Source organism: Sciurus vulgaris, assembly GCF_902686455.1.
Source record: "Sciurus vulgaris genome assembly, chromosome: 1".
Classification (NCBI taxonomy): domain Eukaryota; kingdom Metazoa; phylum Chordata; class Mammalia; order Rodentia; family Sciuridae; genus Sciurus; species Sciurus vulgaris.
The window spans coordinates 122,069,429-122,096,546 of NC_136461.1; the positions used below are offsets into that span (position 1 = coordinate 122,069,429).

Genomic DNA, 27,118 nt, shown 5'->3' on the forward strand with positions numbered 1-27,118 from the left:
GATCCGGAGTACAGGAGTTCTATCCATGTGGAGTTAACTTGTACCATCCTCCCCGCACTGAACCATTCTGAAGCTCTCCATACTCCATATTTTAGGGATTTTGGGGGGGTATACTTCATCAATAGGCACGATCAATTATTAATTCAATCTCCAGCCTCTCTCCCCTTCTCAGAGGACGGGAGATAGTGCTGAAAATTCCAAGTTTCCAATTACAAGTTTTTCTTTTTGGTCCTCCATCTAACCTTCTATTTTTTGTTTTTGAGTTTCTGAAAGATGATAGTGTATTGCTCCCATTCCGAAACTCTCCCAGAGCCCATCAAGGGTAAATTTCTTAAAACAAAAGGTGCTCCTTCCACCCAGGCAATTACAAAGGTTTTAGGAGAAATATACGTATATTTCTTATTATATCACAGCATCACAAGCAATATACATGTATAGTTATCTTGCCTTCTTAACAAATTGATCCCTTGTCGTTATAAAATTTCCCTCTTTGTCTCTTTGCCCTAAAGTTTTATTATCTGATATTAATAGATCCACATCAACTTTCTTAAGCCTAGTTACTGAATGATATATCTTTATTCCTCTGTTTACTTTTGACCCATCTGTATCTTTAAGGTGCACCTCTTATAAACAGAATAGTTCAGGCTTGTTTTTTTTAAATCCATTTTAACAATCTTTGTCTTTTAATGGGAGCATTTAGTCTATTTACACAGTGTGATTATTGATGTAGTTGTAATTAGATCTACCATTTTACTGTATTTTCTGCTTGCTTACTCTCTCTTTTTTTTATTTCACTGTTTCTCTTTTCAAAAAATTTTATTAGAATTTTTTTATAATTCCAATTTAATGCTTCTGTTGATCTTTTAATTATCACATATGCATTTTTTTTAGTGTTTCCTTCTTATTGGCCATTTGGATATCTTTTTAACAAAGCATTTGAGTCTATTGATCACTGAATTGTCTGCCTAAATTTTATTGATTTGTAGGATATCTTTAGATATTATAAGATGCTCATGGGATGTGTGAATGGCAAATATCTTCTCCCACTCTGACTTGCCTTTTTGTCACAATGATTTCTTTCAGTTAAAAGAACCTTTGATTTTGCTGTAATATACTCTAAGCCTTTGATTTCTCATCTGTAAAAAAAGGGTCTACAGCAGTATCTCACAGAGTTCTTAGGGGGACTAAATAAAAGAAAGCAAGGACTTTCAGCATAGCTCCAGGCACTTATGAAAGCTCAATAAATATTGTCTACAGTGCCATCTATTTGTCCCCCATTTAATCATCTATTTCCTGTTTTTGAACCTCTGAAATGTGGTTCTATACAGCAGAAAAGGCAGGCCATAAGGCTTTGATCAATTTCTAACCCAAACCTGTGATTTCTTTTCTACAACAGAAAATAGTTTCACCATCTTTGAGGTTCAATTCGCTTTTTCCTCCTTTACTGGCCATTACTATGTATATACTGAGATGAGATGAATCTTTCTCACTTGGCCTGACTCCTCCTACTGTGAGCCCTATTAAGGAGATAGTGTTTCACTTTAGTGACTGACATTCAGAGAACGATATGGCTTGTTCCCCAGCATGCCTCATCTTCATCTCCCTCCTCTGCCAGTTCACAGGTGAGTCCATTCTGACTGTTTTCCTTATCCTGAGATGTAGCTCCAGGCTCCTGAGTCCACTCTGGACCTCTGACTCAAATTAGAAGGTGTTGCCTCCTCATGTAGCATTGCTTTTTTACCAACATCTGGTCTCTGGAAGAGACTAGAGGGAAAGGAAAAAGAATGGTCCTGGGGGCAAGCTACCTTTTGACTGTGCTAGGAAAGGAAGGGTTGAAAAATGTGGCTCTGGGTATCAGAAGGCCTGTGTTCTAATCCAGATTCTGTATGAATTGGAAGAGAAATGTCAAAGCTTCCCTGGTCTTCGGTCTTTATCTTCTAGCCCTTCCTCCTTTAGAGGGCAACTTGAAAAGCAAAATTATACAGGTGTATATTTATTTATTTATTTATTTATTTATTTATAAATATATTTACTTAAATATATTTTAATGATTTATGCATAGCAGTATCATCAATGGAAGAACCAGTTGAATTTTTCTCTCTTAACCCAAGCAATCCAATTCATCTCTTTAGAAAATCAACTCTTACTGTAGACACTCTAATGACATGGAGAACTAAGGACTTTTATGCATAGGTATGATGATAGTCTTGGAAGATTTTACTATCTTTATTGTTCTCATTAGGAATCCCATGAGTGAGAAATCTCTCTCTTTTCATCAGATTCATGGGGTATCACTATATTAAGTCCTCTCCCTCTGAGCACTTAGCATAGCAGTTCATTATGTGCACCCAAGCCTGCCTGAAATAACTTGCCTAAAATCTCACAGACAGCACCTCCAATCCTTTCCTCCCTACTAGCTGACCTCACTAAGTGGACCACATTTACAGACTCTCACACTTCCTTAAATTCATCAGAACTTTGCATTGTTAGGAAGCACCTAGTCCTAAGCAGGTGGTCTGGAGTAGGTTTACTTTAAAAATCACTCCCTGAACGGAAATGATGATCAGAAATGGAACTTGAAGAATGTGAGGTGGGGGAAGGAAAGTCAAGTCTCTGAAAAACCCCAGGTGTCCACCTGAAACCTGAACTGTGCACAGGGTGGGAGTGTGAAAATCTGTCTTGGGAGCTCCCCTCTGTCTGCTGCAGAGACAGTGGGCAATCTTGTGCTATGTACCCATAACCAAAAGGAGTCAGAGATTATCCTAGAATCTCCAGTGGGCAGGTCAGTGGAAGAAAGCTGACCTTAAACAATGACATCCTAGGATTGACTTAGTAGCTCTATTTTTGTAGGCAAGTTACTCATCTTATAAGTCTTATTCTTCTCCTGTGCATAACAGATAATGAAATCTAACTTGCAAAATTATCGTAACCTTTTAAATGAGATCTCAAATGCAAAGCAATCATAATAAAAATCACTACTTAAGCTTCTTCTACATCCAAGGTGTTTTTCATACACCTTCCTCATAAGTCTGTAAGGTAGATATTATTATACCTGTTTTACATGTAAGAAAACTTGGACTCTTAGAGGTCAAGTTTCATGGACTAGATCACACAGCTATTAAGAGTTAGAGCAGAGATTGAATTTCCAAGACTAGTGCTCTTTTCATCATATTAAACTGCCTAGCACTGAACTTGGTACCAGAGAGGTGCTCAGGAAATGTGTTTTTGAGCTTATTCTGCCACAGAAAGAGCCAGGTGGGATTTCTTTCCTCTCCAGGTACACAAGTCTAAGTCAGGGAATGGAAACACCCAAGAAGAACAGGTAGCATTGCTTTACCGATGTGGCTATGCCAACAGGAAATCAGTGTGGCCAAGCTCAGAGGGCCCAAGGAGTAGCTCTTACAGCCTTAGTATTCTCATCTGACAAATGAGTACAATAATCTATCCCCCTCAATTTTATGATGATTAAATGATTCAGTGGTTTTAAGAAGGCAATTAATAAATGGAAAAACATAAAAAAAGGTGAGGGGATATTGCAGGGAGTCTTGCAAAGAATCACAAGAAATAAGCATGAAGTAGTAGGAAATGAGTGGGGGCAGAGTGGTGAGAAGCTTGGATGGGACTATTAGGGTTGGATAGTCAGGGAACGTGTGTGGCAAATTGAGAGATTTGCAAGTTTCTCTTCTCCATGTTTCACATGATCTCTCCTGGAGACCATTAAGAAAGGAGAAGTTGGCTAAAGATCAGTAGATTCCAACCCATTTTGTTTTGTTTTTTAAGCAGTGATTTCCTCTTATGCCATAAAACCTTACACAGAAGCAAACACATAAATAGAGTTGAAACCTCTCTGATGGGGGGAAGTTCCACAGCCTCCGCACCACCATCATCTATCCCTACACTCTAGCCCTTACGCCTCCCCCTAAGCTTTTGGAAATCATACTGCATTACTCAGACTCCAATGGTAGCAGTTTGAGAAATCTTATCTGCAGAGACTTGGTTCCTGGCCTTCCATGTGCCATTGGGGCACGTCACCCTAACTCGCTGATCATCAGCCTCCTCATCTGTAAAATGGAATTGGACTAAGTAGTCCCTACGATTCTTCCCAGCTCTGAGATATTCTGGTTCTTGGTTTCCTTAAGGAGGGAGCCACAACATGCCAGTGCCTTCATGGCATTCCATCATGAGGCACCAAGTGCTTGGAGAGGTGCTTGGATACTGGGCTGGTAAGCAGGGAATGGGCTCTACACTCCCTTCCCCTTAAGTCTTCCTTCTAGATTACCATGCCTTGTTCTGGGTGCAGGATGAGGTGCCTTCCTTGTAATCTGGCTCCTTCCCTCCACTCAACTCTTGAACCTTTGGAGAACAAGACACAGAAAGGAAGTGGCAAGGAAGTAACAGCTTCCTGTTAAGTAACTGATGCTCCTGATGCCAAAAACATCTGAGCCATTGTACCCTGCCCAAGCTCACTACACTTCCAAAGGCAGGTTGTCTGGGGTATGTTTCCTGCTTTCTTAGCCTTCTGGCTCACTTTGCTCAGAAGCCATCCACAGATATTTTGGGATATCTCCTTTTTTCACTTTTAGCCATACTTGCAGAAGTAAGACCAGAAAATGAGAAGCTGCCTCAAGGCCTGACTATTTCAGCAATTCTCCTCCCTCTTAAATCCCCCTCTCACCATGTCGACAGGCTGCTCTGTACTTCTCAAAGTGCTTTCAGATCCATATTTACACTTTGACTTCCTCAAATTTCTGGTAAATTAAGGCATTATTTTTCCCCCTATGAGAGTTCCAAAAACTGAAACTCAAAGTGTTAAGTGGTAAACACTTCTTTGTGGTCTTGAGAAAGTCACTTTATCCCAGTGTCCTAATCTATAAAGTACAGCTTAACTTCTCTCTCGTTGAGTTGTTCTGAGGATCAAGAAAGATAATGCCAGCCAGGTGCGTGGCACATGCATGTAATCCCAAAGGCTGGGGAGGCGGAGGCACAAGTTCAAAGCCAGACTCTGTAACTTAGCGAGGCCCTAAGCAGCTTAGCAAGACTCTGTCTCAAAATAAAAAAATAAAAAGGCCTGGGAAGATTGCTCAGTGGTTAAGCACCCCTGCGTTTAATCCTTGATGCCAAAAATAAAAAAGAAAGACAATGCCATTAAACTTAATTACAATCTATAGAGTGGCACCTAGTGTTCATCGTTGGAACTATGATTATGGAGGAACCAGAATGGAACCCAAGTCTCCTGATTATCAGTAAGACTAGAACCCTTTTTTATACTGCTGCATATGGGGGCCATTCCTGTGCCCCTTTCTGGTAAAAACTCCATGACTCCCTCACCTATGACCTCATCATGCCATGACTTTCTGAGAAGGACCCCATGATGTCATTTCCTGTCTCTGGGAAGGGCCCCAGGACTCCATCTGGGACCTAATGCTTGAGACCAGTCATTGGCTAATTCACAGCAACAGGATATGTCCAGTTACTACCCAGGGGTACATTTCTTTCTGGAGAATTTTGAAAATGAAGTAACATAAGTGGTGAATTTTCAGAGCATGGGTGTAAAAAGAAGTGTTAGAGACTTCTTTGGGGAAGGATTTTCAACTGGAGTTTATGGTTTTGAATAAGATTTATTTTAGATGGACAGAGAGGAAGATAGAACACAAAAGTAGCAAGAAGTAGGAAATAAACTGACAGGAGACAGAGAAGGCCTGGCTGAGTATCTGCTGGTAGCAGTGGGTAGCAGTCTCAGGTTTCATATCTTTTCACAGCATTATAGCATCATCCTGACCTTAAAGAAAAAGTCCTGGGTTTTCTCACAGTATGACCACTTTAGGTCACGTGGTACCTATTGTGCCAAAGAAGGGCTATCACTGCAGCTGAGTGCTGTCAATCCTACCAAACCATTTGGCTGATACAAAAATGAGAAGGGGATAGAATGGATGCAGAGGAGGCAAGTTACAGCATTTACTGCTCTAGCTCTAGGAAAGCAGCCATCTGGAGAAGATGGATGAGTCTCACAGTGATCCAGTCCTCCTGGGCTTTTAGGCAGGTATTGGTAGAGCTACTCATTCTCTAGAGAGTCTTCTGATCCCACAAGTCACATTAAGCCCTTCTACTATGCATCCTAATAGTACCTGTTACTGCTTTTTTCATCACACATGTAGTTACTTATTTAATGACTATCTCCCAACTCCACGAATGCCAGAATCATGACTGCCTTGCTCCCCAGTTATATCTTTGCCTGCTAAATAAATGCCTAACATAAATGTGGAAATAAATAAATTCTTGTTAAAGGCAGAAATGACTGAATGAGACAAATGTGACCTGCTTAGGTATGGTAAAATACTGTGGAGCTACACACCAGAGGTGGCAAAGCCAGCACAGAATGGGAGCTTCAGTTAAGCCCTTGGACAGCTGAACAGAAAAGTCTCTTGTTTCTGGATCCCTTTTTCCAGTCAACTGAGAACAAGAAATAAAACGTGTTAGGTCTCACCAACCTGCCCCTTATTCTCTGAACCCATGTTTAGGAAATGGCAGGAAGTTACTTTCCTTTTTCATTAGTCTTCTTGCCACCCTGAAAATACACTTAAGATAGGACAATATACTCCATCTGGTTAGTGTTGTCACTTTGCCCTGTGTCATCCTCCAATTTCTTTCTAAGGTACAATTAATTTGAAGGCATTTTTAATACTCACATGAAATTCACACATGTGGCATTAACCCTGAGCAAATAGCACCATGTATGGAAGATTGAAATGAGTAGTTGCTCATGGCTTAAATGCATGCATGCACACTAACACACAAAACCCATTTGCCACTTAAGTGGTTTGGATGTGGTTTGTCCCCCAGAGGTGCATGTGCTAGAAGCCTGGTGTTCAATGTGGTTGTGCAGAGGTGGTGGAAACTTGAAGACATGGGCCTAGTGGAAGGTGTTAGATCATGAGAGTGACACCTTCAGAAGGAATTAATGCTGCTGTCTCAAAGTCAACTCTCTCAAGAACAGGTTGTTATAAAGCAAAGCCACTCCACATTGGCCTCTTCTGCACAAAATTGGTTTTCTTTCTGTTGCTCTGTCTTGTTGTGATCCAAGAGATCTCTCACCAGAGGCCTAACAGATGATGCCACGCAATCTTGGACTTTCAGCCTCCAAAACTATGAGCTAAACAAATAGAGATTTGTTTATAAAAAAAGATTTTCTTTATAAAATACCCAGTCTCAAGTATTTTGTTATTGCAACAAAACATGGACTAATATACCCCTTAACACTCTCCCAAAACCTAATGTGAAAATGAAATTGCTCAAAGATTGCCTAAATCCAGGAATTATACTCCCTTGGAGACAAGGGATACCCAGTATTTATTTGACTTTAAAATATTTACTCTAACTCTATTGCAGAAGTGAAAAAATGAATGTATTAATTAATCAAAAATTCAAAATAAAAACTTCTTTGATATCTCTTGAGATAATTAAAGAGAAGGCAGTCTAAAAGCATCCTGGCCTTAATATTAGAGAAGTAGGGAGAGGAGCTTTTTAAACCATCAAATTACTTAACTGGATAATTTGATAAGTCTTCAGGGAAACAGCATATTATATGCTGACTAATAAATTACAGGGGAAAAAGTTTTTAAAATAGGAATTTGCTCCTATAATATGTTTATTCAGAAAGAAAAAACAGTACTTTTGGAGAAAAACCTACCAAAAAGTTGGTAGAGACCTCAGACCTGGAACCGAAGGAGTAGTTCAACATCTGATTTCCTCACCCTGGGCACTGGCAGAGCAGCTTATGCATGAGGGAGAGTCACTAAAGAACATGAAGAGGAAATGGGGTTCAATGATGCCCAAGGACTTTGGACTCAACACCTGAACTCTGTAGGAGTATGGGGAAGGGGAATATGGAAAAGAACTAGAGTTGATACTAATGCCACGGTGCCTTCATATTGAGTGACAGGTCCAGATTGAGTCCAGGTTCCCAGAACTGAAGTGACATTGGGCTAAGTCCTCAAAGCATCACCCACTAGTTCTGTCCCTTGGATAAGTTACTTAATTTGTCTATTTATTTATATCTCAGATTTCTTTGAAGTCAGATGTTAACAAACTTTTTCTATTAAAAAAAGATAGTAAATAAGCTTTGCAGACAATATGATCTTCATCAGTAGGATTTCTATTGCAACTACTCAATTCAACCTTAAAATTGTAAAAGCAGTCACAGAGCTTATGTAAATAAAGAAACAAGTCTACGTTTCAGTAAAACTTTTTTACAAAGAAAGGTGGTGGGTCAGATTGGGTTAGAAGTTGCTTATCCCTGAATAAATAGGACCAAAACACCTAATTTGCAGGATTGCTTCAAGTATTAGGCATAATCTTACAATAAATGTTTAACACAGAGTAAACCTTTATTACATGGCAACTATTATTATTTGGGAACTATTATCAGGACAGTTGAATTTTAATAGGAAATTAATCACTAATGAAGTGATTTTGTATATTTGGAAAGGTCAGTACTGAGTAGTCCCAAAGAAATTTGTCTTTTTTTCTTGTCATGCCTTACATCATCAGTGCAGGAGTAGTAGAAAATATTATAGTAAGAGAGTAAATAGTGAAATCAACACAGCCTCGATGCTTGGTTGGTTTCTCGGGGCAGATTAGGTACACAATGCATAGATAGGGCCCACAATAGTTTAAATTTCTTTTGAAATAAGAAGAAAAGGAACATAACAATAATAAATGTAATGAATACAGTTTAGATTATGTTTATTTGTTAAAAATTTAATCCATTTATTTAAGTGAATATAGTACATGAGTTACAAACTCTAACTTCTACCACCAGCGAGAACTTTTCCAGATCGCCCCCATTTCTTCCTTGAGTATTTTACGTTCTGTGGTTTAAAGGTTATTGGTGACATAGACTATCTGTGGGTCTTCCCTGAGAGGCACTGGGCGAGGTCCAGGAAAGTCACTTATTTCTTGGAATAGGGAAACAACCTCACCCACAGTTGCACCTCCACGCCACTCACCAGCCACAGTACAAGGACTTGATCTCCTGAGAGATCGGTCCCCACCTCACCTGCCACCAGAAAAAAGTGAACAGTCCAAACACCCAAGACTGTATTCATTTTCATACCAACACAATCAAAAACTATAAATAATATTTAGGAATATTCCTTATGGAGGAAGAGTCAACAAATGTAAAAGTGAATGTAGTCTTGCCCTGGCAATCATAATACAGCTGTCAGCATCCTACAGTGTAGGGTTTGTTTGTTTGTTTGTTTATTTTTTGATACTGAAGATTGAACCCAGGGACTTAACCACTGAGCCACTTCTCCAGCCCTTTATTGTATTTTATTTAGAAAGAGGGTCTCACTGAGTTGCTTAGGGCCTCTCTGTTGCTAAGGCTGGCTTTGAACTCCTGATCCTCCTGCCTCAGCCTCCCTAGTCACTGGAATTAGCGTAATTCCACGTCATGTTCAAACACAAGGATGGGATCCTAAATGGAATAGGTTGCACTCCACATTTGTAAAATATATTAAAATACACCTTATTGTCATGTATACCTAAAAACGACAAATAAAAAACAAAATAAGTAAGATTGTTATTGGGCCCAATCTAAAGTCTCGTTGTCCCAAGCAATCCTAAGTTTTTCCCTCAAGTTTTAATAGGTAGAAGATGACTGAGTTCCCACATCTGCTCACTGAAAATGCTTGCTTGGCTGCTCTGAAAGTTCCCTCAGCAGTCTTTCTTAACTATTTCTCACTTGGAGTCACATAATCATTGATACCTTTTGAAAGTCATGCTCTCTGGGGTAAACCAAGACTGCATTGAAACAAAAATTTCTTGTGACAGTAACCCCCAGCTATAATTCCTAATAGTTTGGGATAAGTTATTATTATCACTAGGAACACATAGCTCCAGCTCTCACCATCCTGATCCATGATTGCAAACCATTGCCCACATTCAGCAGGCTTCCTTTAACGGCTTTGCACTCAACTCTCTCTGGAGTTGTGTGGCAGTTCTAAGGGAGGGACAGCAACCTCTCCACTACTCACAGGAACCTGTCCAGGGTGGAGTTGGGCTTTACAACCAGAGGTCTTTAGGAAAGAATGGGGTCATCTGCAGTCACCCTTTGCAAACAAAGAGTTCTGATCCTAATTATTTCATGTGACTAAGGTTCTGAAGGGCCTCCCAGGGACTGCTTGGGTTAAACTGAGAGTTTTTCAGAATCTTCTCATGACCCAAAGGGGATGGTGAGTCATTGGTGGCAAAGGCAGAAACTCAGACTTTTCTGATTTTCTGTGTCTGCAGCCTCTGGAACCCTGATGAAGAAGGTTGGTGCCCTTGGTGGATCTGTGACCTTTCCTGTGGAATCTACAGTAAAGCAAGTTGACAGTATTGTCTGGACCTTCAATGCAACCACTCTTGTCACCATGCAGCCAGCTGTGCCAGACAAAAAAGCCACTATTATAGTGACCCAAAATCGTAATAAGGAAAGGGTGGTCTTCCCAAATGACAGCTATTCTTTGAAACTCCTCAAACTGAAGAAGAATGACTCAGGAATCTACCGGGTAGAGATACACAGCTCATCCTCTCAGTCACCCTTCACCCAGGAATATGGGCTGCATGTCTATGGTGAGCAGAGTCAGTCCTAGTGGTGGGTAGCTGCCTTGGTGAGAAGGTGTGCTCCTCACACAGTAAATGTTCCAGCAGAGGCTGGATAAATATTTCGCAAGAATATGGGAGAAGAAACTCCTACATGGGTGAAGTAGATGTAGCTGACCCCCTGCTTACTCAGATATTCTGTAAGAGACTGTATGGTGTAGTACTTGGGCAACATGGGAAGTGGCACTCACACAGATCTAAGTCAAATGCTTGCTTCTCTATTTACTAGGTGCATGGCCTTAGCCCGGTTATTTAATTTCTTTGCATCTTGTTTTCCATATCTGGGAAGAAAGCAATACCTACCTTAGGAAGATTATTGGATATAAGCAATAATCCCACCCCCTAACTAAAGATTCTAAGCATTTGTGAAAAAGACATAAGGACCAAAAAGAAGATAAAGACTGGGTATGATGGTACATGCCTGCAGTTTCAGCTATTCACAAAGATGAGGCAGGAAGATTACCTGAATCAAGAAGTTAAAGGTCAGACTGTACAACATAGAGCCTGTTTTGAAAAAAAAAAAATATTGGTGAAAAGATTAAAAATATCCACTCTGATTCAGGTATAGCTCCAGACCTAGGAACCCACCACCCAGGGAAGTTGAATTTACAAAATAATTACTCAACAACTCAAGAAGACTAGTTGCCTCACTCACCCAGCTACAGTATCAGGAGAACCAGGAAATGGGCCTCTAGACCATGCACCTCAATCTACATGTCCTCCATAGGGACATGGTTGAAGGGAATGGAAGATGTATATTCTACAGGCAAACTAGCTGGGGGAGGGAACAAAAGGGCACATTTCAACAGCAATCTTTAATAGCTCAAATCTGAAAGTGGAGAGAGAAAAATGATGAATGACAGACTTGATCTCACCAATGAACCAACTGCTCATCCTTGGGGAATGTATTTCGACTCTAATACTGTTCTCTCCTAGAGGGGAAAAAAAAAAGTCGAAGTCTCTTCAAGGAAGCCTCAGGACAATAAGTGATGGCTGTATCATTGTTGCATAATTATTTCTTTTATTATTGTTATTGTCACCATTGTTATTGCTATATAGTTGGGAGTAAAAACTAAGTAGTTCCCTTTCCCAGGTTCTGCTCTGAATTGCTGTTTCCTCTCCACTCTGGAACTCCTTGGGGAGGCTGAGGTTCAAGGTATCCAAGGATAATTCAGACAAAGAAGAGCTGTAGGCATAATTTCCATCCCTGGTTGTTCTTTCTCCTTCACAGAGTACCTGTCAAAGCCCAAAGTAACCATGGGTCTGCAGAACAATAAGAATGGCACCTGCATAACTAATCTGACATGTTCCATGGAGCAGGGAGGAGAGGATGTGACATACAGTTGGAAGGCCCTGGGGCAAGGAGGCAACAAGTCTCATAATGGCTCCATCCTCCCCATATCCTGGAGATTGGGAGAAAGGGACTTGACCTTCATCTGCACAGCCAGGAACCCCATCAGCAACAGTTCCTCAAGTCCCATCCTTGCCTGGAAGCTCTGTAAAGGTGATTGTCCCTTCTTTTTAGGAACCTCTGGTCTAAGTAACTGTACTTCTTCAATTCCTTGTCCCAAAAGAACAGGCCCTGTGTGAAAAGTGGAGGCCCGTGTGAAGCCATCAAGCTAGAAAAAGAGTGACAGTTGCTCTAAACTTTGGATCATATTTCCTAGGTTTCTCTTTCTCCTATTCAAACCTCTACTCTTTTCTCTTTAAAGATGCTGATGATGGTGACTCATATTCCTCCCTGGTCTTACCGTATCTTCTGTTGGTGCCCTTCCTGCTCTGCATCCTTGTACTGGTGCTTTTTTTGACTATGAGGAGAGAAAGAAGAAAAGGTAGGGCATGTATGATTTTTGTCCTCACTCTCATTCATCCATTATCTTCCTGATTTATTTCTTGAGTATATATTGAGCTGTGTGTAAGGCTTGGTGCTAAGGATCCTGAGATGAAGAGGTCATAGTCTCTGCCTTCAGGAAGCACACAGTCAGCCAAAACTCTTGGTTCTGGATCAGAGAGAGCAAGAGCTGGAGTCCTTGCCTTCTCTCCTGGAATGAAGTCTCACTCCTTTCCTTCCTTCAGAGAGAGTCACTAATGCAGCTCTATACTATTAACTCTGCACCCTGACATGGGAGGTGAGGGCCTTCAACTCTGATGCTTCCACAGACCAATATCCTCCAACCAGTCCTTCTAGCTTCATCCTTGTCAGAGTCCCCAAACTAGTCCCAGTCTTCTCCATTGGTTCAACTCCAAGATCTCTCTTTCCTTCCCACTACAGTGTAGACACATTCTTACTGGAGAAGCTGTGCTGTCTCTCTCCATGCTACACCCCATGCTCTGGGCCCCTAAGCCCTGCTGATGTAGCTTCTTGGGCTCCCACTGATACTGTCTATGTAGAGTGTCAGGAAGGGACCTGACAGACTTTGAGACTTCTCTTCCCTGTTAGAAGCACTCTGAGTATTTCTGACCTTCTCTGCTTTCCACTTTAGCCACCTTGGTCCAGAGATCAGGAAGTGAAGTTATGAGGGTGACTAATTCATTCTGATTTGTCTAGGATTTTCTTAGTTTTAACACTGAAAGTTCTCTGTCCCCAAAATCCCGAGTAATAGGGCAACTGAGATGGTTGGTGACCCTAAGTGGGCCATCCGGTTGGGGAGGTGGGCCAAGAGGGAGGGTGAGTGATCAGAGAGGCAGGTTTTAATTCACTTTCAACTTGGTTTCAGAGCCCACTGACAGTGAAAAAAGAATGGACATTCATCGGGAAATTCCCAATGTCTGCCCCCATTCTGGAGAAAACACAGTGTATGAAATAATTCGCTATGCTAATGTGAGTCCTTTCCTTTTTTTCCTGGGACCTGCTCCATCTGAGACTTGCCTTGCTTTACTTAAGATTTTTCCATGGGTTTGGTTAATATGGGAATGGGGAGGAGGAATTAGGATACATAGCCCTGAAAACCCAATGCACCTGTATCTCCCCCAAGTCTTTATGGGCAGAAGTGAATTCACTCTGGGAGCACCTGATTCTGACCCATCAGTAACATTCACACTGTGAATATTATATGAATTGTCCCTTCCTTTCCACAGTTCACAGTGACCTCTCCAGAAGCCTGATTGCTCTTGCATAAGGCAGTGGGTAGTAAAGTGTGACTGTGGCGTGATGTTTGAGTTATATTGTCAGAAGACTCATTGCTCAAGAATTGCCTCTTTCCTCTGGGTTGACTCCAGGGTTGACTCACAGCTAACAAGAGTTACATATTTTATAAATTTTTGAAATTCATTTTAACTGCACAGAACAAATAATGCAATAAACAAACCTAAGAGCATAAAAATATGAATTAAATCAATGCTGTGACTTCCTAAAAAAGTTATTCGTAGTCATTTTAATAACAATCATCAATTAGAGCACTTCCCAGGAGCCATCTGTTTCCCAGAACCCTTTATTCATCTTCTCCCATCTCTGCTTCTCCCTCCCGAGATTGAGTTTCTCTCTGATCTTTTCTTGCTTTCTTTCCCTTTTTCTTTTCTTTTTCATTTTTTGTGGTACTGGGGATTGAACCCAGAGGCCTCTACCACTGAGACATACTCCTGGCCCTTTTTATTTTATTTTGAGAAAGGCTGGCCTCAAGCTTGAGATCCTCCTGCCTTAGCCTCCCAAGTTACTAGGATTATGTGTGTGCCATCTCTGGTCTTTTCTGTGTGACCCAGGGCAGGTGATGATTTCTTTTGTTTGTTGTTTGTTTTTTATAGAAAATTAATGCAGAGGAAGATCCACTAAGTACACTTTATTCCACTGTACAGATACCAAAAAAGGTAAGAAACTTTAGAGCTAAGTTTTATCTTAATTGTCCCATCCCTTCTCCTGGTTCATGTTTAGATTAAAAAGTCTTGAACCTCAGGAATCTCATATTTGCTGGCAATAAAATGTACCCCTGGTAGTTCCCCATTCTATTTGCTTAGGGTTACACAAGAATATGGGGAATAGAAAAAAATTCTGTTTCAGGAGTCCAGATGAGGGTAATCAGGAACAAACTGAATAGGGAAGAGGTTCTAGATGGGAATGATAATCAGGTTTTTGACTAAGGTCATGGGTGAGGGAAAGGCCATGGGTGAGGGTAAGACCATGGCTTCATCTGTGCCTGGGAGGAAAGAGATGATCTGTGCGGGGAGGGACTCCAGCCCACTCCTGAGCCACCAGCAAACCATAGAAGGGAAAATTCCCTTTTCTTTCCCTTGATCTAGTTATGTTTTATCCTCCCCCTACTTCAGCTAATGTGGTAAGATTTAAGGCTCATTCTTTCACTGATGATGTATGGGAAAAGCAATAGTACCTTCTTAACTCCTTTCCCTTCCTCAAACAACTGAAAATATGGGGATCTCAAAGGAAGTTTGCTTAGTGGCACGTCTAATTCATTAGACATGATTCTAATGAATTATTATAAGAAAAGTTCAGTTCTTTAAGTATTCAGCAAGATAAAGATGGGTTCATCTTAAAGAACAGTTTCTCTAAAGTAAGAGTGATTGAACAGTGGGAGCAAGTGTGGCAGAGGTATGGGTTGGGTTGGGTAACATTGGACATAGTGAGTATCTGGGATGCAGGGTCTTCTGTGGAAGACCCAGATCCCTGCCCACCTCTAGCATTCTGCTTCCTCATGTCTGCCTATAGGTGGAGAATCCCTGCTCACTGACCACCAAGCCAGACCCACCCAGGCTATTCACCTATGAGAATGTCATTTAGACAGCCGCATACTCCCTCAAACTTCACCCCAGAGGAATCAAAAGAAATTCATCCACTTGTCCAGAAATATCAGGAACGTTGACTTCTTCCAGGAGAAACCATTCCTAAGCTCATACCTTTGAGTTTAAGAGTTCATAGTTCGAGGAATTGGGGCATGACTATGGGGTAAATATTTTGTATCTGAAGAGTGAACTCTCTCTCTCTCTCTCTCTCTCTCTCTCTCTCTCTCTCTCTCTCTCTCTCTCTCTCTCTCTCCCCCCCCCCTGCTTTTTGATCACCATGATGTGAGCTGCTTTCCTCCACCATTCTCTCCTACTATGATGTTCAGCCTGACCTTGAGTCCTGAGGAATGGAATTGGCCTTCTATGGACTAAGACCTCTGAAACGGAACTCATGGTACGAGACTGCCTTGAGCCTCAGAGAAGACTTGGATTTGAACTTTGAGCAATCCTGGAACTGTGGAGACTGTGAGGATTTGTGCACTGGGGATTGAACTCAGAGGTGCTCTACAACTGAGCACCTGTTTATATATTTTGAGACGGGGTCTTGGTAAATTGTTCAAGCAGACCTTGAACTTGTGACCTTCCTGCCTCAGCCCCCTGAGAACTGGGATCACAGGTGTGTACCACCATGACAGCTCATCACCACTCTTTCTCAAGAGCCTAAAATGTCTGCAGTACGGAAGTCACGTAAGAACACCCAGTGAGTGGTCATTGAGAGGTTTCCTCTTCCTGATGGGACAGAGTCAGGTGGACACTGACCCACACAAGAAAACACTGTGGCTCAGCAGTGCTGTCATGGTCACCAGCTGTCATGAGGCTGAGGATGCTCTTTTCATACTTTCCCTTACTGCTTCTAGCATTCATTCCAGGTTTTAACATTCATTACTAAATTCACTTAAAATTCAGAGTTAGCATGTAGATTTAGCTATTCTGTAAAGGAGCTGCGTGAACAGTTCTCTTGGGGTGCATGGAAGGGTTAGGGGCTGTCCTAGCTACATGCTTCCCTCCCTGCTGGCTGGCGGGCAGGCTGCTCTGCTGTCCTCATTCTGCGTGGCAGGTGCAGTAGTCACAGCCAGTTGCATTTCCCCTGCGATCACTGTGGAGCACCCTTCACCGACTCTCTTGATAAAGTCTCTTTAGAAAATTGCTTTTCAAATTGACTCCTTCTCTAAGAAGATAAATGCTTAGGAAACCCATAAACCTGACAATCACTACTCTTTCCACCTTGCAAGCTGTTTCTGTGCAGCCTGGCATGTCGTGGAAAGTGGCAATTGCCAGGGATGTTGGTTCCTCTATCCAAGCCCCTTGGAAGGGTGATTCAAAATAAAAAGGACTTCCCCTGCCAAGTGGTGCAGCCCGCCAGGGGTTGCCCTTCTGTCCAGCCTCTGTGTTCTCCAACAAGCACACTTGCCCTGGACCTAACTCACTTGCATCTGAGAACAAATTCAGAAGCAGGAGTGGACAAGGGAATAGAGGGCACTGAGGGAATACAGAGCCCTGCCAATCATGTTGGGGCTTCTTTCCATTTGCCTGCCTGGTTCTCTGCTCCTGCAGACACCGTTTAGACATTTTTTTGGTACTTAGGTGATGTTGGCTAGATATTTACATTTCTTCCTTTGTTCAAAAATTTGTAGGTCTAAACACCCAGCAGAGAGACAAGGATCCTGTCCCTGTGGAGAACCCAACTGAGTCTGTGCCAATATAATAGCTTTCCAGTTTTTTAAAAATTGGAAACAATACTATGAGTGAAATAGTTCCTGGCTAGTTGTGAGATGTTGGGATGATCACATCTCGGATCTTAGATTCCTTAAATGGTGGACATAATTCTCAGTGTTCCCTCTTTCTCCAGATTCCACATGTAGATGTAGATTATGACAAAATGCTATTCAGAAACTCGGAGACAAGTGTCACTTATCTCAGTGTATGCCCTCATTCTCTTTCCTCCCTCCCTCCCATGGTGCCTCTCTCTCTGGCCCTCTTTCACACACAGTCCTTGAGGAACTTTGGAGGTCTATCTGGCTTGTCTGAAAAAATAAGGATCTAATATCAATATGAACCTAGACTAAGAAGGTCCCAGGGTATTCAAAGCTAATTGTCTCTTTAAAGACCGCAACAGTGCCATCTTTTTAAAATTGAGAACACAGCTGTTGTGTAACCAAACATAAATTGTGCTCCAGTTGCACTGCTGTGAGAGCTGTTCTGGTTCCACCTGCTGCTGGCAGAACATCTGTAAAGGTGTGGACACTGAAGTCTTTCTCCTTGCAACAGTAAAGGAAGTTCTAGACCTTGGGTCTTGTAGAATGGATGGGATGCTGGTTCCTTGAACTAGGGCCCTTTCTTCATTTTCTAAGCCTGTTTTTCCACCTGCAAATTGAAACCAGTGATGTCAGCCTTCTGGGATGAAAAGAGATGGAGGAAGTAATGGGCCAGACCAGGGGCTCTTCAAGAGCATTTCTTAGCCTTCTCCCAGGCTCCCCTTTCACACCTAGAATTTGGAATTGTGATGCCATGTGGTCTGCATGTGGTACCTGGAGGGTGCTGCAGACAGACTGTTGTCAAACGGACTTGGCAGGTGGTCTGGCCGCCTCAACACCTTGACACCCTACCACGCAGTTGATGTTATGTTTGGACCCAAAGACAGAATTTAGGGAGCCTAATAATTGAGATCATAAAAATCCTACCTCAATTTTTACTAACGTATAACAGAAACTTAGCTAGTTTCAATTATGAATTTAGGTGACACTGCAGAATGGTATTAGCACTTTCTCAGATCTTATTGTCAAGGAGCTCAGAGACTTTCATATCCCATCCCAGTCACTGTGTGTGTCTTATAGGAGCATTTGTTCACCATCATTGTTCTGTACAAACAGAGAAACAAGATGTATCCCATTTGTTTACAATAAAAATGAATTAAAAAAAACAAACAAACAAAAAAAAAGAGTTCATAGTTCTACCTACTGCTGAGAACTCTCCTTAATCCAGAACCTATATCCCTTCCCATGTGAAATGTGACTGAATTTCTCAATCTCAAGAAAAGGCTAAGTATCTCTACTGACATGTAAATGTATATTAATATCAGCCTTTGTCACATTATTGATGGGCCCCAGGACAGGGCTTGGAGTCTCATTCCAGACCAGTCTTTGGAGGACAGAATATACCAAGAGTCTGGTTGCCAGGAAAGCAAGAAGGCCAGGTCAGACAGATGTCCAGCAAAAGCAAGTGTAGCTGCCAAAAATGAATGAATAGATCATCCACTATGTATGTGGCACTGTTGAACTTAATTGGGCAGACATGTTCTCTGCTTTCATGAACCTGACCTCTCATGAACTACTTTTACAGATAGTTACAGCAGACTTGACACAAATTCCTATGTATCAAATTCTGGATATACAAAACTTGAAAGTCAAAGCTCATAAGAACAGAAAATTCAGGCAGACTGGTCCATCCACAGAGAATTGTGCATGGCCAAAAACCAGGACCCACCCCTACTCTCAAACCTTCTACTGTCACCCCAACGTATGTCTGGCTCAATTTGCACTCCTATACTGCAAGTGGAAAGCCTAGGCCTCCTTAAGACCTGTACAGGAGCCCGTCTCAATGCAGAAACCCTACAAGCACATTTTGGATCTAGTATAAGTGACCTAGGGAGGAAGGGCCTGGTGGATTGATTACTTGGAAAATTTTTATATTGTTTAATTTGTTCAAAAAATATTTATTGAGAAACTCTGCTAGGCCACTCTGGCAAATAAGTGAGACATGATTTCTACCCCTATAGGACTCACCTCATTTTTAGTGAAGTGGAAGAGTCATGGGGAGTGTGAACAGTAGGACTACATTTGATGTGTTCCTCATACATATCTTGAATGAAGATGCCAGGAAGAGAACAGAGTCCCACGCAGGGGGTATGAAATAAGGTAGACAAAATGTGCGTTTAAATTTGTGAAAAGAAAGAATATCTAGGAGGAAAAAACATTTGCCTATAAGATGGCCGAGTTAAGAGAAAATAAACTTGCAAGAGAAAATAAAAGGGAGGAGAATAAGAGAATGACCTGAAGATGATGTGAGAGGAGATGAAAGTAAAAAATAAATGTAGGTGTGGGAACTAACCCCATCACCACCAAGAGGGGCTGGGCTGGACCCACCCAGAGCTGGGCAGCTGTGTCCTGCCCAAATCACAGCATAATAAATACTGTATTTATTTCTACAAATTTATAGGAGGATGGAGGAGGAGAGGTCCTTTTAATAAAATCATCATACTTTGAGGAAGAGGTGTTTTTCAAATTCTTACAAAAGTAGTGAGGGGTAGGGGACAAAGCAACACTTGGAAAGAAGAACTATTTTTATTGTAGCACCTAAGTGGAAGCCAGAACACACAGAGTAGTTGTGTGACCCACACTGATGCCACCTTAGCTATGATACTGTACCACATCCTCAGGGCCTGGAATGAGCATTAAGTTTAGGGGGGAGGGGGAGAGTGCATAGTAAAACATTTGGCAATCAAGATAAATAATATTTTACTGCAATCTTTGAACATCAAAAACAGTACAAAAAAAATCCTCCATGGCCAAAATATCAAAATGTTAAAGAAAGAAAGAACCATGTCATGTCAATCTGGAGTCAAAAAAGAATCAGAAATTCAGCAATACTGATTCTGTCTTTCATCAAAATTCTTGTATTCTGTTTGCTAAGCTACATCATTTCTCCTCTTCATCCCAAAGCCAGGTGGATCTTCAGGCAAGAATGTGAATTCCCCAATGGTCTAACTGACCAAAAAGGAAAAGCCCACAAACTAATTTTCAGTGTCCTTGAACTGACATCATATAACCTCTCTGAGTGAGGCCTCACCAGACTAGAGGTCAGGTAATTGCCTGACTCTAACAGAAAAAAAAGTATCATTCAGATCTTACCAGAATTTTTGCACCTGCCCAAACCTCCCAACAGCAGATTAGTCTCCTAGGAGCTCCTCACTCTCCCCACCTCAACCCTACTCCGGCCTCACAGTCCTTTGCGAAGGGATAGTTTCTTTCATGCAAATTGTTCCACAGGCCTTCATAAGACTCCCATGAATTGAGCTCATCTGAGGTGCTCATGTGAAATAACAGAAGGTGAAATAGAGACCAAGAGAAATGGAGGGACTTGCCTAAAGTTTCAGACATCAGTGTAATACAAAGACTAGAAAACAAAAAGGAGTGCCATTCCACCACCCTACCTCTGCAGAGGAGGCAGGCAGCCAGGGCTTCAAAGCTTAAGAGAGATGAGTGCCTCCTGTCAACACAGAATGGAGGAAAGAAAATAGCTTTGGAAGTGAGCCTGGCTTCAGATTCCCTCATCAGCACAGTGACTCTGGCCAAGAACTTGGGCTCTGTGAGCCTCTGCCTTCTCATGGGTGAACACTGAGGAGCCTTTCAACATGGGGATTATATGAAACAAGTGTGAGTGCTTGGCACATAGAAGGAAATTCATACATGGTACATGATAATTAAGAAAGGGAATAGTACATAAAAAATGGTCACAACTTCCTAAAGCAATTTAGGATAAGAAATGGAAGCACTAAAATAGAGAATCAGTCCTTGAAAGAAAGATGTCTGGTTTATAGCAAAGAGGAGCAAGAGGAAGAGGAAAAGTGGGAATTAGCTTCCCTTAGCGTGTTGAAAGAATTTAAATACAATGGTGGTTTAATAGACAAAAATTGGATTAAGAATTATCCTGTCTCAAAATCAGAAAAATGAGAAAGTATACTCCATTTATGTATGATTTATCAAAATGCATAAATGCATTCTACTGTCATGTATAATTAATTAGAACAAATTTAAATTTTTTTAAAAGTATAGTCAGAGGAGAATTAAGGTCTATTTCTCTTCCTTACTACAAAACCCTATTGTCATAGACCTCAGTGAATAGTATTCTTTATTGTCTTTGTTCTTTTTTAAAAAGGCACTATAACAATACAAATACATATCCAATTACAGGGGGAAAAGGCATTATAAAATTCACATACAAAAATATGCACTGTGTTGCTATTTGCATTTGTAAAATTCTGGAAACAAATTAGAGTCAGACCACAGGTAAAGATTAAGTAAACACAAACATGAAGAATTACAGGTTATCAAGCTAGAAAGTGTGACATGGCAAGTGAAAGTAGAGTGTAAAGTTCAATGTGCTGTATGATTGCAAATATATCCAAAAGACACAGAAGCCTGGAAAAACTTAGAAGGGAATACATCAAAATATTAATTCTGGTTGAGGAGAATGAAAGTGTAGGTGACTTGGAATTTTTTCTATTTGTGTTCATTTTCCAAATGCTTTTTAATAAGAAAGTGTGTATTATGTAATAGAGAAGAAGTTTTAAACAGAAAAAAAAGAGGTGCTTCACCAAGAGAGGTTAAGGGGAAAGTCATCCCTTCCGTTAAAGGCGTGGGTAGGAGGATGGAAAGTGTCCCCTGAGTGAGAATAGTGGGCAGAAGGGAGGAAGACCCCCCAATGATGATCAGAGGAAAAGATTAGTCTGCCTCCACGAGGGTAGCTGGAGGCTATGGGGAGCCTTAGTGTATGAGGCAGGAGGGGGAGGGGGACTGCTAGGCTTTAGAATGCATCCTTCCTGGCTCTTTCTCCTGGGAGCCAACTCAGATGGCAGATAATTAGAACTGATCCTCCTAATTATGATCCTACCACCCTTTTAAGCCAGTGGCTAAATAGGGGTCCAGGGAAACCAATGGATCTGGAATCTGGAAACTCCGTTAATATCTTTTCCCAATGCTGACTGCAGATAAAGTCTTCCCCTCCTAAGCTCAACCAGCAGGCAAAGAAAACCACTAGCCTGCTAGGGTGAGAAGTCACACCATCTCCTGAGGTGTGGCTGAGGACTTGTGAAATGAAAACAATAGATTCTCAAACACAGAAACCTGATCAGGGGAAAAAAGGTGAGAGAAGTTAACTATATCATATCAGGAAGGTGCTCACTCATTCATGCATTTATGCATACATTCATTCATTTATTTGTTCAGCAGTACTTATTAAGCACCAATGAATTCCAGGCACTATCCTTAACAAAGGAAATACAACAGTGTGCAAAAATGAGTGTCCTGCCCTCAGGATGCTTACTTTCTAATGAGAGAGGGCAATATTCAAATTATCTTTCAAATAACATGGCAGCAGAAATGATTGCTAAGAAAGAAAAATGTGTGGTGCTAGGATACCCTACAGTGGAGGATTTTCTTAGGGTTGAGGGAGGGTCAAGGAATCTCCAAAGCTATAAAAATTGAACTGAGCTCTAAAGATAAATAAGAATTATTAAAAAGAAGAAAAAGAAGTGGAGAGGGTGAAAACCCCTTTTTAGTCAGAGGGAAGAGCCAGTGCAAAGGCCCTGTGGTGGTGAAAGGACCTGAAACAAACAAAAATCAGTGTGACTGGACCAAACAGTTGTGTTTTTAAAATTTCACTAATTACTGTCTTAGAAGAAATTTATGGGCTCAAGTTTGGATACAGGCAAACTTCTCAGAAGGCTATCACAGTGGTCCTTGAGAGAGGTAATAGTACATTGGACAGAGACAATAGGATGAAAATGAAGAAGGAAGGATGGATTTGTGAGATATCTATGGAGACTGCTGTATCCAGTACTCTTCAGGGATGTTTGCTGATCTGAGAGAAGAAACCAGAAGGCTATCCTTTGTTTATAAGAGCTTCTTGGGACTAGAGAGACAAACTTTGGAGTCCAGAACCACCATGATTAGCAAACACACCTGTCTCTTTGACCTGGGGCTCCAAAAGACTTAATGTAGGAGAAAACATAAACAAGAACCACACCAGTCATTGCGAACTTCTGTGTAACCAAGAAAATCTTCAACTTGGATACTGGACGAAAAAGAACCAAGATTGCTAGTGTCCATGAACCTGTCAGAATCAAAGATAATCTCTAGAAGAAAACAAAATTATTAGGCTTCAAGTTTTTTCTTCAGTCTTTCATAACCAATGTCTATCACACAATCAGAGATAATCAGACACATAAAGAGGCAAGACCCCATGAACAAGAAGCTGGTGGGGAGAGCCAGAGACTGCAGTCCAGGATATAGTACAACCCTTTTCCTTTATCAAATCTGCAGAAGAAGGAAAGAATTACCGAAAACCTCCTCAGGTCACATATTTGTGAACAAATTTTAAAGATGCTTTGAGTTCCATGTGGCTATAATTCTGAGCATCCTGTTTATTGCTATCCATTAAGAAGATGGGCAGTAAGATACAAGAATTGATGTCATAAAATTGATAATATTTAATACAGTATTGACTATATGTCAAGCATTATCCTAAACGCTTCATATATGTATATGTGTATTTATATATACATGTATCAATTTATTTAATCCTCATAACAAACATAACCTTTTACAGATGAAGATGCTGAGACCCACATAGCCTTTCATCTTGTTGGGTTTTAGTGGAACTGTTGTTGTTGTTGTTACTATCGTTTTGGGCTCATACATATTACTTCAGTGGACAGCATTAATTAATATTAAATTGATTATTTTAAAGTAAATTTTGATTCATTGTACACAAATGGGCTACCAACTTTCATTTCTCTGGTTGTACATGAGTTAGAATCACACTGTTTGCATAATCATATACGTACATAGCGAAATGATGTTTGTCTCATTCTATTATCTTTCCTTCCCCTGATCCCCTCCCCAACCCTCATTTTCCTCATTTCCATCCTTCCTCCAATCTTGCCTCACTATTAGTCTTTACTAATTAGAAAAGTCATTTTTTTATTATGGACCTACCATATGTGCCCCCATACTTCTAGGCACTCAAAATCAAGTGGCAGATGTGGGTATCATCAGACACTGAAAGATGAGAGATGCGTAAGAAAAGAAAGCTGTGGCGAGCTGGAGATACAGCTCAGTTGGTAGAGTGCCTGCCTTGCAAGCACAAAGCCCTGGGTTCAATCCCCAGCACCACAAAAAAAAAAAAAAAAAAAAAAACAGAAGGTGTGTTCAAGATGCATAGGGGACTATATTATGCAGGGTTCTCCTGAGAAACATCATCTATACGATATAGAGAGAAATATGTATAAGAGATTTATTATTAAAATTGGCTTTATACACGAAGAAGACCAAGAAGTCTCTGCCACCTGTAAACTGGATACCAGGAAAGCCAGTGGTATAATTCTACAGTCCAAATCTGAATGCCGAGAATTGGGGACAAAAGTCATAACTTCTGGTCTAACTCACAAAGCCTTAGAACCAGGAACTCTGATGTCAGAGGACAGAAGAAGACGGATGTTCCAGTTCAAGAAGGGTGATCAAATTCACCCTTATTCTGCCTTTTTGTTCTATTCAGGTCTTCAACAGATTTTGTGATACTCTTCCTCACTGGAAAGGGCTTCTTTGTTCACCCTTTGAATGCTAATATCTCCTAAAATACTCTCACGGGCACAACTAGAAATAATGTTTTACTCTTGTCCGACCATAGGTTCACCTGGTCAAGTTGACAGGCAATATTCACCCTCACAAGTTCATGCCTTGTTGACTTAGCACTCATATCTATTTTCTTAATCTCCACCTAAAAACAAAGTAACAGGTATCAGGTGTTTTGTTATAGTAACACAATAAAAACTAACACAGTGTTAGTTCCAGAAGAAAGAAAGCTTCCACAAAGAAAAATAACCATGATTCCATTGAACTGGAAATTAAGTCTGACACCTGGACGCTTAGGACTTCTCATACCTCTGAATCAATAAAGAAGAGAATTAAGTCATAATTCAACCTCATGTGATACAACAATCTTGCATGCTACTGAAAACACACTAATTACTTTCCTAGAAGAGGAAGTAAAGTCCTTGAGTCATGTTTGTTCTTCTGATATTCTGCAACCTAAATACTATATAAAATAAACAGTACTTAAATATTGATACAAAGTTAGTATATTTTCATATTAAATGATAAGGAAATAGAGGAAAGAAAAGAAAAGCGTTTGTTCAGTATATTTAAACAGGTTGAATATCTCTTACTCAAAATGTTTGGGATCAGATTTTTGATTTTTAAAAAAATATTTTCATAGATTTCACCAGTTTAGCATCCCTAATTTGAAAATCCAAAATCTGAAATTTTTGAGTGTCATGGCATTTTAAAGTCAAATTTTGGAGCATTGCTCACTTTGGACTTTGGATTAGGTGTACACTACCCGTATATACACACAAAAGTAAGCAGGAAACAAAATTAGGAGGAAACATTCATGGCAATTAAAGTAATGTGGTCATAACTAGAACTTATAGCTACCTTCTTCTACTACCAATCATTTACTTACTTTGCCTTCATCAAGCATCTCAACTGGTTGTGGTTCTTTATTTGGTGAGGGACCCAAACCTTTACTATGAAAGACTTTGGGCCATTAGTAGTCCCACCTGAATTGGATTGTAGTTCTCCTTCACATTAATCACAGCATGATAATACTAATCGATGTCCCTAAAGTATTTCTTATATTCCAGACTCACTTTTCCTTACTTCCATAGTAGATTAACAATCTAATTTCTACCTAATTGTCAAAGTTGACTACCCCAACCCATATCATAATTTCCTTTCTTCCTCCTGTTGATATAGAGGCATGAGGAGTCCAAAGTGCCCAGGTGACAGACTTCCAGGTCAATAGAATTATTGTTATGTTTCCTGGTGGAAGCATTCTTCTTTCTGGAACTAAGGCTATATTAGTCTGTATTGTGTTGCTATAACAAAATACCTGAGACTGGTTTCTTTGTAAAGAATAAAGGTTTCACAGTTCTAGAATTCCAAGAGCATGGTACCAGCATTAGCTTCTGGTGAGGGTTTCGTGGCAGATACCGTACATGGTGGTCCTTGTGTAAGAGAGGCCTAATAGCTAGATAGGAAGAAAAGAGTATTTCAAGAAAGTCAAACCTGCTTTATAACAACCCACTCTCATAGTAACCAATTCTATCCTGGGAGACCTAACCAACTCCCCTAAGGATTAATCCCTTCTTAGGGTGGTACCTCCAATGACCTAATCACCTCTAGGTCCCACCTCTTAAAGGTCCCACCACCCCTCAATACCACTACATTGAAAAATGAGTTTACAGCACATGAACCTTTGGAGGACAAATCATATCCAAACTATAGCAAAGATTTCTAGATCAGTAAAGCATAAAGTTGTAATAACAAGAAGTAAAGTTTTGCTGGTTAGTGATGCCACGCCCATTTCCATCTTTGTTCCAAGACGCACAAATTCAGATTATGGAAGAAATAGCACCATATATTGAATACTGATTCAAAGTATATACAATCTTCTGGAAAGCATTGTCCTAACCTTACAAGGTATTTGCTATAATTTTAATGTCTGTGTCCCTCCAATTCATATGTTGAAATCCTAATCCCAGGATGATGGTCTAAGGAAGTGAGGCTTTGGGGAGGTGATTCGGACATGAGGGTGCTGCCTTCACCACACACCAAACCTGCTGACACATTGAGCTTAGATTTCCCAACAAATTTCTGTTGTTCAAAAAATTACTTGGGCTAGGGGTGATAGCATCTGCCTGTTATCCCAGCAGCTCAGGACACTGAGGCAGGAGGATCACGAGTTCAAAGCCAGCCTTAGCAATGGTGAGGTGATAAGCAACTCAGTGAGACCCTGTCTCTAATAAAATACAAAATAGGACTGGGGATGTGGCTTAGTGGTTGAGTGCCCCTGAGTTCAATCCCCAGTACCAAAAAAAAAAAAAAAATTAACTTGGCCTAAGTTA

At 40.7% G+C, this 27,118-nt stretch overlaps 1 protein-coding gene across 5 annotated transcripts; it reads left to right on the forward strand.

The window, feature by feature from the left end:
* Positions 1-1,533: 1,533 nt before the first annotated feature.
* LOC306642760 (SLAM family member 7-like) lies at positions 1,534-27,118 on the forward strand. 5 transcript variants are annotated; one of them, XM_079108500.1, is made up of 7 exons: positions 1,534-1,622; positions 10,291-10,614; positions 11,876-12,148; positions 12,357-12,476; positions 13,362-13,465; positions 14,386-14,448; positions 24,173-27,118. In XM_079108500.1, the coding sequence occupies exons 1-7, from the start codon at positions 1,568-1,570 to the stop codon at positions 24,221-24,223; spliced, it is 990 nt and encodes a 329-aa protein (XP_078964626.1). In that variant the 5' UTR covers positions 1,534-1,567; the 3' UTR covers positions 24,224-27,118. The 5 variants fall into 5 exon arrangements, with proteins under 5 accessions (XP_078964626.1, XP_078964627.1, XP_078964628.1 ...); XM_079108501.1 differs by lacking the exon at positions 24,173-27,118 and adding an exon at positions 20,094-23,900; XM_079108502.1 differs by lacking the exon at positions 24,173-27,118 and adding an exon at positions 20,098-23,900.

Excerpts from the sequence above, each read along its gene's own strand:
- LOC306642760 (XM_079108499.1), top strand. The coding sequence starts at position 1,568 with ATGGCTTGTTCCCCAGCATGCCTCATCTTCATCTCCCTCCTCTGCCAG. Across the intron at positions 1,623-10,290 it reads CCTCCTCTGCCAGTTCACAG|CCTCTGGAACCCTGATGAAG; the intron begins GTGAGTCCATTC and ends CTGTGTCTGCAG. Across the intron at positions 12,149-12,356 it reads TGCCTGGAAGCTCTGTAAAG|ATGCTGATGATGGTGACTCA; the intron begins GTGATTGTCCCT and ends TTCTCTTTAAAG.